Below are 16,845 nucleotides of genomic sequence, written 5' to 3'. Positions count from 1 at the left end.
AGTAAGACACTAAATTACTTTATGCTCAGAGGCTAATAATAAGCCTTTGTGTACTCACGATTCCTTGTAGTAAATGATGAAGCTGATAAGGGTTCCATTTTTGGGGGGCTGGTAGCGCTCCCATGTCAGATTGATCACATGGCTGGATGTGATGTTGGATTTGAATTTCAAGATATGGCTTTCACCTGGCCACCGGTGAGACATATGTATAAAGTAAAAACGTGCACACAAGCTGAATGACTGAATGAATGAATGTGGACCAAAAATTCACACGAATTTACTCACAATTGGCTCTTTCGCCATTGTTGCGGAAATCCCCTTCCTCTGGCTTCACAGCTATGCCAGTTTTATCCCACATCTTGTAGATCTCAGACATGCAGAGTTTGGGGTTCTGACGGAAGAATAGACGTCCACTGCTAATAGTCAGGTTGTGCTCAGTCCAGTTCCACAAGTACTTCAGATTCTGATTGTTGATGGCGGAGAATGAATACATGCTGGGAGAAAAAGATCAAAAGACTGTAAGAAGCACCTCGTATAGTCTCTATCAAAAAAACCAAACATAAAGTGTTTCACAGGATATAACGTTCCCCTAAATGTTGTTCAAGGAGCTTTTTTTTGCCACCTGGTGGTCCCACTAAGGACCAGCAGATGTGGATATTACGGCCTCGGCTTTGTGTGTCTCCCTGAAAACAAGCCTCCATTACTACAGACGAGGACATAAAACAGAAACTGTCACGCCAACACTTTTAGCTCTACCAGTCCAAGTACCACAGATGAACACCTCCAGAGGGAAAGGAATGCCTGCCACCCTCAACAGCATTCCTTGGTGAAACTTAACCCTGGAAGAAATGATAACAAGAAGGGCGACAGGCCCCATGACCCCTTTGGCCATCACTAAAAAAAACTTTTACTCGTATCTTGGACTAGTGTTAATATCACAGTGAAGACACTAATGGACTGTACATTTAACTTTGTTTAAATCTTACTGAAAATGTATTATCATCATTATTATCTTCATTAATATTATTATTAATTCATCTCTTCATTGACCTATTGTGCTAAATTACAGTAACGTATTAATTTTCGCACTCTACTGGAACAGATGATAATAATAATAATAATAATAATAATAAACTGAGTCATTTTATCTCGTTTCCCTTTAAGGTCACTTTCCATTTAAGCCAATGTTAGTCTGATTAGCTGCTTCTGGTGGGCGGGGTTTTATTACCATATTAATCACAGCTGTTCCCTCAGGCGTCATACGGAGCCAAGAGTGCAAAAAAACCCCCCCAAAAACTGAGATTTTGTCTTTCAGGCATATTTGTATGGAAGTCTACCCCATTATTTGAAACGTATCATAGCAGCCCTCTTTAGACCAGCGAAGTCAAACTTATTTTAAAGGCCCGCATACCGCCTGATCCTAAGTGGGCCGGATGAGTGAAACTTGCATTCCTGTCAGTACAAAGAAGTTCATCTACACATCTAATCTCTGAGATATCTTAACGTAAGATATAGAGATGCAATTTCAACAGCACATCTTAGGTTTTATACATGATAAATAACAGATCCCAGAAAACGTTCTACTAGCTTGCTTCCTGTATTTCCTGTAAGCATTGTTTTTCTTGATTGATTAAACATTTCCATTTTTAAAACTGTGATTTCTATAGACAGTGGAAAAAAAGGAACATTTTCTGTCATTTAATTCTTTAACTAACACCTGACTATTCTGATAAGGTATAAATGGCTGTGGGGGAGGTCTTTATCGGCAGAAAAAGCCATAAAACGTATGAAAATCCAATAGTAAGTCAAAAAATTTATACTCTCCTTTGTATCCGGGCTGCTTCTGGTGTTATGTTTAGCGCTCCTGCTTCAGACTGAGTTGTTTTAACTTGATTTGTATTTTTTAACTTCCTTGTCTGTAAAATATGTGTTGCCTTAGTAGCCACAGTCACTTATCTAGCCTTTGTGCATGACATTTTATAAGGATATTGCGATATCTGTGAAAAGTGTTGCAAAAAGCATTCTTATCAACAAGAGGTTAGTTTGACATCTATGGATGTAAAGCAGTATGCTTGCTGCTTGGCTCCGATCCACTCTTGTCCTCTAATTCCCTCTCGCTTCGCACGTGCATGCTACCACAGCCTAAAAGTGCAGACGAGCCTTACTTGTCGATGAGTTCCTGCCCCTTGATGTAACGTAGGCTCTTGAGGAAGGACAGCGAGCCAAGAGCGTCGGAGTGTCGAATCTTAACATAGCCCGTCACTGTCTGGATCAATCCCATGAATCTCTCAAGCTCGGGGGCTATATTATCTGAGGACAAGAGATTTAACAAAGAAAAACAAAACACATTTGGTCACACAAAAATACAAAAAAGCTATAAAGAAAATCTATTGCTACTGTGATAACCAATTTGGTCTTCATCCAAATCTGCCAATGAACACATAACGGATTAATCTTTATCATATACAGGGATTACCTTTGAGCCACTCTATCAACTGAACAAATAAACAGGATTATAACATAATGTGATAATTGGGTTAGAGTGCAAAAAAGCACATGTGATGTTGCTCCACCCGGCCCTTCTGCTTTTACTATACCTCCAAACATAATAAATGTAGGGAAGTCAAGTGCAACAAGCTGTAGTATAGTGAGTGTAGACAGTAAAAGTTTACTATTAAGTATCATGTAGCAGATTCTGGCCAAGTTAAATAATTCACTGGCTCACACTCATCATTTTAAGTGTACAAAGCTATAGTTTGCTTAGCTGCAGCATAGCAGTGTAGTGAAGTCCACACCAAAATGTAAAGTACATGTGCTTCTAAGAGGAATGTTCATTGTACAGAGCTGCACTCACTTCCACGGCGGATATTGATGTCCAGATTGCCATCGATGACGGTGCAGTCCTGCAGGAACTCGGCAGCATTCACAGAATCGATGACAGTGGATCTGCAGACCTTATCACACGGGCCATTACAAGCACTGCATAGCATACTGTATAAAGAAGAAGCAAATATAGGGGTGAATGAGCAAGAAGAGCCATGTGAAAAAACTAAACAAAAAAACAAAGTGTCAGAAATACAGAGAAAAACTTTTTCTACCACGCCCTGAAAAAAATTTGCTCACTCCCCAGCTCCCAAGCATTCCAGAGAATTCATGCAAATAATTTCAGTGCATGATACAAGGTCACCTCTCACACGGAGAGTTTAATCTTTTATGGGCCCTTGACTGAACTCGGTTTCGTGAGAGAGTGACTCATTGTGTTGACCTCAGAGACAGAGCAGCAGTCGTATGGCCAAAAAAATATCCGGCAGCAGAAAGGCTGCATGGAAACTTTACAGACATACAAATCCGAAAGAGACAAAACGGGACAAAAAGGGTGTTTTTATTCCTCTCTCTCTCTTTCGAGAGATATATATATATATATCCTTGGTTGGGAGATGTTAAGTACAGGAAGTTTTAGGACACTCAAGCCAAGTCTCTTCTTAATACCTTTATTTGCTAGCCTGTAAAATCTACCAGTGGCAAGTGTTGAGCACATTTTACACTTTCTAAGTAGTCTGGGAAAAACCTTGAAACATTAATAGCCCGCATACTCTAAAACCTCTAGCACTTCCAGTTTTGCAGAAAGGAAGTTTTTGAAGAGCCGAGGTCAGGTGAAGTTCAGCTGAAGGATACTTCATGCAAATAGATTCATTATGCCTAAGTGCACAGTGCTTTAGTGTATGTGGGCACTGCAGAATAAACATGCATCTACTTCAGAAACAATACCAAGACCTGTGGCTCTCCTTTTGATAGCAGTCAGGTTATAACCCTTACAAATTCAAATACAGAGTATTAAGAATGATGGGCAAGCCTGGAAAACACTTAATATAATGTGAATGTATTTACGTTAACGTATATGTTACCATGGTATTTCCAAATGATCAGGGCCTAAAGTAAGAATAAAGGATTCATCTTTACCGATTAGTCTCGTTACGTGTGAAGCCAGAGGGACAGTCGAGCATACACTCTCCATCGTGGATGACAAAGTGAAAATCGCTGGCCAGATGCACTTGAGCGCACAGTTCCATGGTAATGCAGCGCCAGCCCTCAAACTTGTAGGTGCCCGGGGGACAGTTTGGGACACACCGACCCTCGTGGTAGTAGTGGAGACAGGCGGAGCAGGACATGTCATTGTTGGGTTCGGTGCAGCTACCGAGGCACTGGTTGTGGCAACACTCCCCCTTGTCCGTACAGGCAAGCCTACATTGTTTCGGGCAAACTGACAGAGACAGAGAAAGACACGGTAAGTAAGTGTCAGACATATAGAATGGCTTGAGAACACCCTAAACAAAGAAAGTATGCAAGGATAATGTTCCATATACACAGGTCTGCAGAAAGCATCATTCCATCCATATACATGGAAAGCCGGATGTAGGAAGAGAAATAGCAAGACACCCAATTGAAAAGCAAAAAAAAGTTAGACATCGCATTAAAAGGAGGAGATAAGGAGGAGATATTTGACTTCTTGGGCCTGCTGTGCTTGGTTTTAGGCAAGAACAATGCATTCTTTTACTTTCAAATATTCTGTCATGGTGGAAGAGAATCACACCCTTTCTATTACAGCGTCTAACAAAGAATCACTTCCCACAGAAAATGATTGTGCAGGGTGTTTCGAATTAAGCTCGAGCCCCATGAATAATAGTCACTGTTTTTTGGGCATCACTCAGAAACCAAGCAGCAAACAATATGTTATCAATAAAGCGCGGCATTTTCCCATTGCTTGGAAGGACAGACAGTTAGTCAGATTTATCTGACTGAGCTTGAAACGGGACGGTTAATATACGAGTCATCATCACTAGAGAATAAGTGTTTCCAAGTCCAAACTTTGATGCAGGAAAGACTACAGTTATGAGAAAGTACTCATTCAGCTAAGAACACACTACAAAACCCCGATCTTTGCTTGTATGTAGTCTTCCTAAGTACTTGTGTTAATCCCATCTGTCTTACTCTAAATGAACAGTGACATATGAAAAACAGCAAAAGCAAAAGGAAACGTCTGTTTTTAATGTTCAAAAGCATTTATTTTTTTTGCTGTAGCCTATTCACAGAAAGTCTCCTCAGGAAAAACAGATGTAAAGAGAAGAAAGCAGACGTTTCCCACCGCTAGCTAATCATGAGACACAGGGGTGCCCTAGTTTTAGATAAGCCTACTTCCATAGACAAAACACCTGGACTGTGTGTGTCTGTGTCTGTGGGAATCTGTGTGGTTGTGAAAGGCCTGGTGACACTGTACTTTATACAAATAGCAGCTGAGGAGTCACTTGGGGGGGGGGGGGGGAAGCTGCCCTCTGTAACAGATAATAAATCTATTGTTTTTTGTTAATTGTTATTTATCGCCGTTTCTTAAATCTGCCTAATTTACATAGAAACTATTTGGAAAGAGCAATGCTTTTTGCGGCCTCCACAGACGTTTGTTATTTAGATTTTGAGAACGTAAGGGTTTACCATTTATTGTTGTGCTTTTGACTACAAGATAAATTTCTTTGCATAAAATGAAGTGAAAAAATGAGGCAGAGGAACTGTGATTTCTCCATGCAGTCAGAGCTTAAAGAAAACACGAGTACACACACGCCATCAATATGTTTTATGTGTTATTTTTATATTATTATTAAAATTCGCACAGCCATGACAATACACAAATTACTTCATTCATATTGTTTCAGCCTTCCTCGTAACACACGCCATTGTCTGAATGAAGAGTGCACATGTGTGTCCAACGTGTTAGCATGCATGTAGATATGTGAATATTTGTGTACGCTGCAGAAAAGGACTCTCTGCTCCGCTTGTTTATTTGATTTTAAATTAAAGGCAGGTTTGGGTGCATTGCGTTTCATTTGTGTTCAATTTGTTAATCAGTAAAGAAAATTAAACCCTTGTGTTGGGCTAATCTCTGGAAGGGTACTTCCCCTTGCTTCACAAAACATCTGTGCAGGTTGAAACGGTTCACGGTACAGATCAGCACTGCTGCGGAATAAATGCATACTCAGTCTGAGACTTTCATTTCTGCAAGGTTTCTCAAATACATCTTTCTTATATTATCAAAACAAAAATTATCAGCAATATTCTTTGAAGGAGGTAATGCACACAGTTGTATGAAATCTCCATCACTAAATTATAGCTTCTTTAATAAACCTTTAGGTCTTTACCTTTGTTAAACTGATTGGAAAGAGGTGTTCTGATCATCATTGCAATGTGCAAGTAAAAGTATGTATGCCTACACAGATATTCCATTTTAAATAAATAAATAAAAATAATCAATTTAGAATTCCCATTTTTTCATTTACAAAATCTCCCTTCACTTTAATATTTTTAAGTTAGTTACAAAAATTTAAGAAATGTGTTTTTTCTTTTTAAAAAAACAAGAACCTATTCTCAATAAGTGTTCTTATTATGGGCCACATATTGGTTGTTTCAGTAGTTAATGACAAAAAAAATTCAAGCATTTGAAGTACTGGAATCACTAAAATTTGAATGAGTTATATGACCAGAAAGCTACTGAACAGCGTATTTAAATCATTAGTTTAATTACATGCCACATTATAATTCGTAATCATAATTATAGTTCTATACTGCACCACCACAACAAGTATTTGCATGATGACATGAGTATAATACTCAGCGTGGGAAAGGCCATAATGCTATGTATATCCTCCTCTACGCACATTTTCTGTGACGACAGGAGTCGAGCGGCTCCTTCACAAACAGTATATTTTCACCAATAGTGTATCTAACTGTTTTGGATTGGGTCCAGTACAAATACCAAAGATCTTTTTTTTAAACTACAGCATCAAATGCCAACACACTCACATACTCGCATGTAGCAGCTATGATTTGATTAGAAACATGATGCTGACTCTAGTATGCCAGAGCAGGCCAACTGGTGCTGCACATTTAGTAAGAAAAAAAAACACAGCGTGGCTTCATTTTCTTGGAATCCTACCAAAAGGGGGCAGCCAAAGCAAACTCTAATGAGCCTTATTGGAGCTTCTTTCTGCATCATTTTAAACAACTCCTCAATGAAGAAAAAATCCCAAACATGCATACCTTCCTACAGAGGAAAGCAGACAGAGGCGAGGAGGGGGAGTAACTGTCTTAAATCCATATAAGTCGACCCGGTTTCACTGCGTGACCAAACAACCCGTGGTATCAAGGATACAATCCCCTATTTATAGATGGTCGTAATGCAGCCCTATTTCCACGCTGCTGCTCTCTACACATAGCTATGCTGGGTAATGTAGGTTTCCACTACTTCAAAGGAAAGGGACTACCTAACAAGGGTCTCCTCTTAAGATAAGTTGTCATCATCCTTGTAGTCCCCCGGGTAAATGTTTAATATGAACTAAAATGCATCAGGAGCATCAGCAGGTCTGGATTTGACCCTTTTTGAGAACACACTGCATTAAGTAACCTTTTCAAAACTTGCAAATCCCACCCCCACCTCCCTGCAGAAAAGTCAGATTGCTGATTGTTGGGTTAGGGGACCTTATAATGTTGTTCCTCTCTCACAGTACTTACACAACCCTCCTCTCTCCCTCCGCAAACACTGTCTGGTCAAACATCGGAGCCAACCAACAGCCTACCCCCGCTGTTCACCAGACCGCTGCGACACGAGGAGTGGCCAGGTTCGTTTCATTAGTAGTAAATGGCACAACAATCCGCACAGAGGAATCTACTTCTGAGGAGCCGGCGAGGCCCTGGCTATAGTCACCATTAAATATAGCAGCAGGGGGAGGAAGCATTGCTAATAGGGAGACAGGCTGACAAGTTTAGTTTTTGTTCTAAAGGTATTATCCAGCTGCCGGGCTATGAGAAGAATCTGCAGAATGTTCCAGGCTACGGAGAATTCAACAAGGAGAATGTTAATCCCTATTAACAACTTCCACAACTAGCTGCAAACACGATTACAGAGCAGTCAGAGGAGAGAAAATCTTACAGACATGGAAAATGCAAATACAATATGAGAAAAATGTAGGCATACAACAGATTTTATAGGAAGTGCATTTGTCTCCCACCACCCATAGCCCCCTACTGAACCCACAGCACTCACCTCAACACTGTATGAACCAAAAAGCAGCTTTAATCTTATAACAAGATGGTTCAATTTCAACACTGTTTGTTTTCAGGAGGGTGTGTGTGTGTGTCTGTCTGATGGGTGAGAAGGTTCAATGTTATTGGTTCAAACTGGTGCATTACTTGAGAGGAAGAGGATTGCAGTGCAGCAATTCTCCTCATCTGAATGCGAGTCATGTCTTGTTTGCCGGAGAGCACACTGCGCAAGTAGACTACTACACTGTTTACACTGGAAGGCTGGTGACATGTTTACAGCCAGCTGGCCACTGCCACCTCTGAAGATGAAGTACGCGTGAAAATATAAGTAATGCGGTAAAATGTTACACTAACCCTAAACCAACCAGGTGCAGTCATGCCGAAACGTTCAAATTATCCAACAAGCAATGTTTCATTCTTTAAGTCATTCTGCACATCAAAGTTCAGTGCGTCTTCCCGGAGTCATTTAGAATAAGTAGGAAGACCGACAGACAGCTAGGAAATCATTCATTATTCACAGTGGGGCTCAGGGGAGAAGGAGGGGGTGCCGAATATAGATGGGTAGGGTTTTACACTGTTAGCTGTCTGCTGGACCAATAGCAGCTGGGAGGGGAGGTTCTTTTCCAGATGACTGACATGTTATTGAGTCTGGAGCAGAGATGGTAAACAAGTCCTCTCTTGAGCAGGCACTGGGAGGGGGAGTCGTAACCATAGTGATTAAGCATGACCTTTCCACAGATTTAGAGAAACCATAAGTTAAGGAAAAACCTGAACAGACCCTTTAGTGGAACATTCGTAAATAACAAACCTGGCTGGGCTACGCGGAAGGTGGGACAACCTTTCAGGATGTAATAGGTAACATTTAAACTGGCAGTGATTTTAAAAACGCGTCAGTTTGAAACAAAACCATACAAATACATTATAATTAACACAAAATGTGCGCTTTGAAAATATTGCACATTCATAAAAAGAACACAACCACCACATACTTTGCTGTGACTGCCTATGAAGGCTGTTAGGATAGAAGCCGTGCACATCAGGCGTCAATCACACCGCCGGTGCTGCTTTACGTTATAAATGGGGTCGTAGCTTCATCAGGACGTAATTAAATGTATCTCTATATCACCTCCATTTATGAAAGCATTCACTCGACTGCACGCTACAGTGATCCACTGCACTGGGGGGATGCACAGCCTGTCTGTGCACAGTCAAGGCATTTGAGCTCAGGTTACCAGCTCTGAAAGCAGACTGTAAGGTAGCTCAACTGTACAGTAGCAAACAGCAGGGCCTATCAGGGCCTGTTTAAGTCCAGATCCCAGGCTGACCCTCCCATCTCCCTGAGCTCAATCAGGCCACATCCTCATCCGGCAACCCGATCCTCCCCGGGAGCCCCCAGTGGATCACTCCAGACACTTGTTTAAAGCACATCAGCCCGAGCGGCTGGAGAGAGGATGCTTCCTCTACTCACAGCCAAAGGCAAACCGCATCAGAGATTCCAGTGCGGTCTCACTCCTACAGCGATAGAGTCTTAAGTGCTGGGATGATCTAATCTAAAGAGGTTTTGTTTTTTCTTTTTTAAATACTTTTTCAGGCAGATTGTGTCTGGCTGCGCACGTTCGGCAAGATCGACCGTTTCGCTGATCAGAGGGGGTTTTGTTTGGAAGAGGAACGCTGCACGGCATCATGATGCGATTTTCTCGTGCAGACAGCTGGCTCAGATGAGCTTGCCTAAATCTCTGTTCGGGCCTGCGCACAAAGGTGTGTGTGAGCCCATTTCTCCCTGTCCCACTGATTCTGGGTCTTTTCCACTCCCATGCCCTCTAAAGAACAGCAATGTGTTTTTCACACAACTATGTGCTGGTCTGTGTGTTCAGGCATGCGTGGTATTTCCCCTCACTCGAGCTCAGTCACAACAACAACACACAGGCACGCACACATGCGCCCGTACACACACACACACCTTCTTTAGGCCCTCGGGCCTTGGCCCAATCTGCAGCTGTTGTTGTTGTTGTTGTTGTTGCTTTGTTGTTGATTGATTGCACCCACTAAAAAGACACAGGTATGCAGCACCATATGTAAGAACTTTGTTTTTATCACTGTAGAGACAGAGGACGGCCTGAAAGCTATTAAAGTGCTAAAACAATGGAAAAAGTGAGTAAGAATATCCTTCAAAAGTGACATTTTACCACACAGATTAATATATTCTATGCATTCGGATGTTACCAGGCAAAATCCTCATTCTAACTAATCATTGAACAGTAAAAAGCCCAAACATTTAGTTAATCGAGGTCTTTATATTAAAGTTAGAGATGCACCCATGTTAAATAATTCGGTGTTTGAACACCATAACCTTCTTCTATCTTGTAATTCTAGCTTGAAGCAGTTAATGCATGGTTGACAGGACAGGTCAGTTAGAGTGACAGAAAATTAATTGGCAACTGTTTCGATAACAAATAGTAGTTTTAGTAATTTCCCCAGTTTCATTAGAAAAGAATATTAGATGGAAGTCAAATAGTGGGGCCTTTCTCTGTATCAAAGCTGACCTTCTGAATCCCTGTGGGCCTGACTTCTAGTCGACTAATAGCCCCACAGTCCCAGCTCATCACCCCTGGAGTGTTTTTTGTAGCCATGAAGATGAGCCTCTCCAGCAGCTCTCCAAATTATCCTCAAGACTCACATCTAGTGGTTGTCATGACTCAGAGGGGGAGTTCAAATTAAAAGCACATTCAGCTGCACTGACAAATCTAAAGAAGGCATTATTGCAAAAACTGACTGTGTGACTCGTACCTAATGGTTGGCAAGTAAGTGCTTCGCCTGACATGTCTAAAGTTGATCTGGTCATGAAGACTTCACAGAGATTTACAGAAATGTTTCAGCTGCAGGCACTGAACTTAACAAGCTAAATAAGGTCCTTAGATAGACATTAAGGATGGAAAGAGAAACTTTGCAGAGAAGTTGGGCATTTTTTCAGAGGTTCTGAGGTGTTTCCTCTTACTAAAGGTGCCTTCTAAAAATACCTGCCTTCCCAGATCTCTTTCATTAAATACAGTGCGTTTCCTGGCACTCCTCTGTTGACTAACTGTTTTGCAAGCCGAGTGACTGGTCAGGGTTAGTAAGAGCCCGCATTGCACTCTAATCCCTCCTGTTAAGTGATTGTCTTCATAGCTGTTAGTTACATGTATACACTGTAAGATGAATCGTTACAGATTTATTTCGCAACACTGGAAAAAAAAACAACATAGCTGGTCATAAAATGAACAACTTGGTGCTTCCTTTGGCTCAAGCGCTGGATGTTTGCAGGCACAGTTTAAAACCTGGCTGTGTACCCACATGCCACCAGACAGAACTTCCAGCCATATGGACCAATCTTGATTCTCAACATATTCCAACCCACTCCAATCTAAACTTTAATAAACACCTTTAAAACACTCCTGAATTTTAGTGCTGCTTGTACAAGTTGCAATCAGGGAAATGTGTAACATCTTAGTCTGCAGACAATCGTAGCCAATCATCATCGGAACATCAGAGAACAGTAACGGTTCTCATACCAGAGCATATTTCTGTAAATGACCATCGACAACTCTGACACACGGTGCCCAGACTTCATCCTGGTGCGCCATCCGGCATACATTATCCCTGCTTGCATGACGTCTGGATTCAACATGACAAATCTTCATTTCACATCGACTTCAAAGAGGTCCTAATCCCGATTAAGCACAGCAACATTTGCCTTGAGCTAAAAAGCTGATGGGGATATGTTTGTGCTCATTGCAAGCACTCCCACCAGGTTAAAATTGAGATCTCTGCTAGCACTGAGGAGGCCATTAGTTGATTGCTCCTCTGTGATAGCGAGAGGATGATAAAGCCTAAAATTGCTTGAGATTACTTTAAATAAAAACATTTTAGAAGTTAAAAAAAAGTTATACAGCCCACATTAAAACCTCTGTATGTCTGCAGACACTTTCTGGTTGTTGGCACACACAGGCAGACTGCAGTGTTGTTACTCTGCCCATCTCTTCAGTGCATCGCTCTCTTTTCTTTAGGATACACACCTCAGTATTTGGCACCTTAATGGAGCCACCGATCCCAATAGTCGCTTCATGAATAACATCTGGGTTAAGGATTTCCTTTTTCCTCCCTTTGATGTTGTTATAGAAGCAAGATTCGATTTGATTTGATATACCTTTATTAGTCCCACGAGGGGAAATTTCATGTTAAGGCTGCCGACCTATTGCACACAATGGCGGCGCCATCTTACCCTCCGACCATACGTACATTACACAAAAACATCACATGGGGAAGACAGGTCAGAGAGGTATAACAATGGAAAATGCACCACATGAGGAAAGATAAGCTTCTCCAAGATCTTATCCGTGCTGCACTCAATGAGCCCATTTTGAGAAACTCACGCCTCATCCCATCATTTCAATCCCAGCGGGCAGCATTGTGGGGGTTTGAACAGCCGGTTCCGCTTCCTTAATTCTTCGATACGTCAGGCCAGCTCCGATCAGCAAGAACCCTGTTATCATGGTTCCGAATAGGTAGATATCTTCAGCACTCAGGCTCACCCAAGCCCAAACTTCTCATTGAGAAAGGGGTGTCAATTGCATTCAGGGACCAGTTGATCAAATCCATAATTCTCTTTTAAGTTTTAGAGAACGGACTGTGAGAGAGTGTTCCAGGGAAAAGTAATACAAAAAACACGAGACTAGACAAGGACACAAGAGGCTAAGCAGGGAAACTAAGGGAGGGGAGGAGAGGAGAGGAGAAAAGTGCGACCGCCTTCGTCAAGAGCAAGAGCAGAATTCTTGAGCAGAATTCTTGAGTGTTCATGCACAGAAAAACAAAGGACAAGCACCAGAGTTAGGATGAATCACTCTCTTTATCTAGAGAGCCTGCACTGAGACTTAAGGCTAGGTCTTTCAAGTGTAATGGCCTGATAAGCTACCACAGTCCCAGATGATGTCACAGTAAAACAGTATTGTACTGATCCAGTAGAATACACACAAACCTCGTGCTTGTTTTGAACATTTCCTTTTGGCACAAGGAGCTAAAGGTTTGCAGTTTTCCTCATAAACAGTTGAACAACACAGAAGAATAGAGGCACTTACTACTGACATGCACGCTGATAAGGCCAAACAGGACCGGTGACGGGAAATGTTTGGCAGCATTCAGCAATTAGCTCATTCTCACTCGATCCTTTCACATCAAAAGGGTGTGACTGGATATCATAAATAAGGGCTACTTTACCTTAAACATCCCATTAAATCCATGTGTCTTAAAATGACAATAAGCCCAAAAGGGTGGCTTACCATGTCAACGTAAAGCCACGAACGACACTAAAGGACCACTACAGTGTCGTCAACAATGGACTTGTTAAGGTTTATCCTTATTAGTAATTGAGTAACAGCAACACCCAACATCATGCCAGTTGCACAAAGCCTTGCAGCGGGAATGAACTACTATTTACAAGTCTCTGAACAAACTGTGGGTTACGTCACTTTCAGCAAGTTTCTCTCACAGGCTCAACGCAGACGTAGCTCCTCATTTGTAACCTAAGTTTCGGTGTTAATCGGATTTTACCATGACGCAAGTCCCCCATTCACTTCTGGCCTCGAACACAAACAGTAGTCATGATAAAGAGCGTGTGGAAACAATACAAAATGACAAACTGCAGCTCTCCACCTAATCTGTACCATATTTGGTTTTGGGGCAGTGTTTCAATGGCAGTTCAGCTAGAGCATTAAGTGAGACCTCGCTTCAGGACCTTCATATGCCATACATAGAGCGTGGACTCAAAGGTCAGAAGCTAGAGACCGGTGACCAGACATGGGGCAGAGGATGGATAAAGCTGTGCCTGACCTCACACTGCCTATGTGGATGGAGCAGGACAGCTGACAGGCCTTAAACAGTCCCCAGCCCACACTTCCTATTGGCTGCCTGTGACATCATGCTTCTATCCCCATTTTTTCACCTCCTCTTTTCAGGGTGGGTGGAGAGTTCAGTTCTTCCTCCTCCTCCTTCTCCCCCGTCTCTCCTTCTCTTCCCCCCCATCCCACACACACAAATACACTCAACTTTCTTTGCCCCTTTTAGGGACCTCAGCAGCTTCAGGAGGGAAGAGAGAAGAGGAAGGAGGGAGCAAGAAAACGAAAGAAAGATGAAAGAACGATTAAAGCATGTAGTGTGGAAGCTTTGCTAATTTTATCTACATTTCTAGACAGAGGTGTGTGTGTGTGAGAGAGAGAGTTTCCTCCAACTTGTGTGGCAGGTACATGGCTTGTATGACTCTCAAACGAAGCACCACTGCCACATCACACTTGTTTATCGTTAAAGTGCTCCCCGATGGGTCAGCGTGTGGTCTGTAAGCATGAAGCAGAATCTGCATATAAGCCATAAAGTTTTCTTTTTCCTCTCTTTCCTAGGCTCTCGGACTTGAGCAAGTCCTTCCTAATTAACACATGCCAAATGAGGAGTTTTGTCTGGCGTATCGTGCTTCATCGTGTTATTGTAAAACTCTGGGTTTGACATTTTCACTAGAGGACAGCTACAGCTGGGCTTTTTCTTTTTCCAGTAATGAAACCAAAAGATTATTAAAGCAAAAGAAAACTAAAAAAAGAGAGAGAGCCACAAAGGGAGACAATAAGAGGAGGCATATTGGGAAATAATTGCTTAATATAAAAATATGCGCTGTAAAAAGAAGAAGAATCAGACTGTTTTTTTAGTGTTTTAAACTAGACATGCAGCAGAGGGATGCGGCTTTTTAGGGAGATTTAAAACACAAAAATGATCAAGACATGCATTCTATGCGTGATGAGGGACAGTGACTAAGGGCTGAGATTCCCCTGCTCTGCGACAATCAAACCTAGTGTTTAGTGCCGGATCACATCCCTCGGCGATAGATTAGCTCTAAGTCGGATTAAGGAGGAGTCAGTGCATATAGGAGAGGTGAAGTGTCATCAAAGCGCTGCAAGAGGACTCAAAGACGCTGCAGTGGTTAGCAAGCATGAGGCAGGAGGGTTTATTTGGGACTTACGGGAAGATGGAGAAAGATCTGGGGGCGGGTTTTTTATGTTGGGCACAAAGCACAAAAACTACATTTGAACACACTTTCAGCTCGTATAGCTTGTCCTGCTATGACACCAAAAGCTGCAGCTTAATCAAAAAGAAAACCTCCACAGGTGTGAACACACTATAAACCCGGAGCATTCAGAAGTCGACACAGAGGGCAGAGAGAACAGATGCCAGTGCAGAGGCTGGGAAATGGACACAGGGAACAAGACTGCTTCCAGCTACAGGAAGCGTGCTAAGCCCCCACCATGTTAAACATAAGACTTCCAGAAATGATTGAAACAAAATGCCCATGCTTTCTCCCCACCAAACAAACAATAGTCTCCTTTGTGAAAGCCCGTGGCTACCAACAGTCAGGGGAGATATAAAGACACAGTTTAGAAAGAGCGGGCATGTTTCCCCCCTTCTTTTTTGAGGCTGCAGACAACTCTCTCCTTCAGTTTGGACAGACGGGGACATAAATGTGGGGCGCACTAGTGTGGCCCACTTAGGTGCCCCCTGCTTAGAAAAAAATGCTTTTGTTTTCCTGTTGTTACAGGCCTCAAACAACTCAAGGAACAAGGCTGCAACAGTAGCGGAGCACCAGCAGGGGGTCAACGCCATGGTAGAGAGGCACGCTAACACAGCAGACATGTTACACACATTCATTGAGATTGTAAACACAGGGCTGAGGAACCAGTTTTTTCCCCCCTTGTTGTGACCTAAAAATCTGTTGTATTCCATTAATGGTTCAGTGAGCGTCTTCTAAAGCAACACAGCATATCTACCACAATCTCTCACACCATCTGAACTCTGATATTTCAGACTTATTATCATTCCTTCAGCTCCATTTTAATCAGCCCCAGGGTTTCCCCGAGCAGATCACTTTACACAAGTTTTCTGTCATCCTTAAAAGATCCCTCTGCTCCTCTGACACACATGTGGTAACCTGCGTAAAGAGGACACTGCACCAACTGCAAGCACAGGATGAGCCGATTCTATATTTACCCGAGAACTGCTGTATCTCTGCTGTCCCCAGATGCAGTAATTCATTAGTTATTTCATAAATGTCTTGTTAACTCTTATTGGTCTGAATGCTGCTAAACTGAACATCATAAACTGTAATAAATGGGGGTCCCGAGGCTATATTTTTTCTCTTCAACAGAAGCACTGGATCAGCTCTGGAATTACTTGAGAGAGAAAAAAATCATATGCCTCATAACACATGACTGTAGTATTTAACTCCACCGAGGAACATGCAGATGATAACACAACGAGCCCTTTATCCTACTTGAATTGTGTGTTAAATATTAATCATCAATAATGCAACATATTCTTATTCTACGTAACATCAACTGGTGTTAAAATGCTGCCCACGCCCCGATTAAGACCATAACAAGACACCATGGGAGAGTAGAAATCGCACCTGCTAGATCAGTGATTTCCGCCGGAATGCACTTATTCAAACATGAATGTGCGCACAGATATACACACACACACACACACACACACACACACACACACACACACACACACACGCATACTTTTGAACAGCTGGTGCTGGGCTGGCTGGCTACATACAGCCAGGGGACAGATAGCTGGCTGAGAGAGGGAATGGGAGCACGTTGCTCAATCAATGAGCCATCAATCACACACTTACACACACACACGAACACAAATGCATACACACAGCAAGAAGGAGCAAAG

At 42.2% G+C, this 16,845-nt stretch overlaps 1 protein-coding gene across 1 annotated transcript in view; it reads right to left on the bottom strand.

Annotated features, from left to right (window-relative positions):
- igf1ra (insulin-like growth factor 1a receptor) overlaps positions 1-16,845 on the bottom strand; it is a 74,787-nt gene that overhangs the window by 17,888 nt on the left and 40,054 nt on the right. Inside the window, exons 3-7 of the mRNA XM_086298573.1 lie at positions 3,961-4,261; positions 2,855-2,991; positions 2,166-2,310; positions 286-494; positions 59-185 (exon numbers count right to left, since the gene is read on the bottom strand). Of these exons, the coding sequence (XP_086154699.1) occupies positions 59-185; positions 286-494; positions 2,166-2,310; positions 2,855-2,991; positions 3,961-4,261 (919 nt within the window). The remainder of the gene's footprint in view (positions 1-58; positions 186-285; positions 495-2,165; positions 2,311-2,854; positions 2,992-3,960; positions 4,262-16,845) is intronic.

This window comes from Aulonocara sp. 'chitande type north' Nkhata Bay, linkage group LG7, assembly GCF_057382095.1.
Source record: "Aulonocara sp. 'chitande type north' Nkhata Bay isolate Kocher_YH1m ecotype deep benthic linkage group LG7, A_spYH_male_GT1.1, whole genome shotgun sequence".
NCBI lineage: Eukaryota > Metazoa > Chordata > Actinopteri > Cichliformes > Cichlidae > Aulonocara > Aulonocara sp. 'chitande type north' Nkhata Bay.
This window is presented reverse-complemented; position numbering and strand designations above follow the sequence as displayed.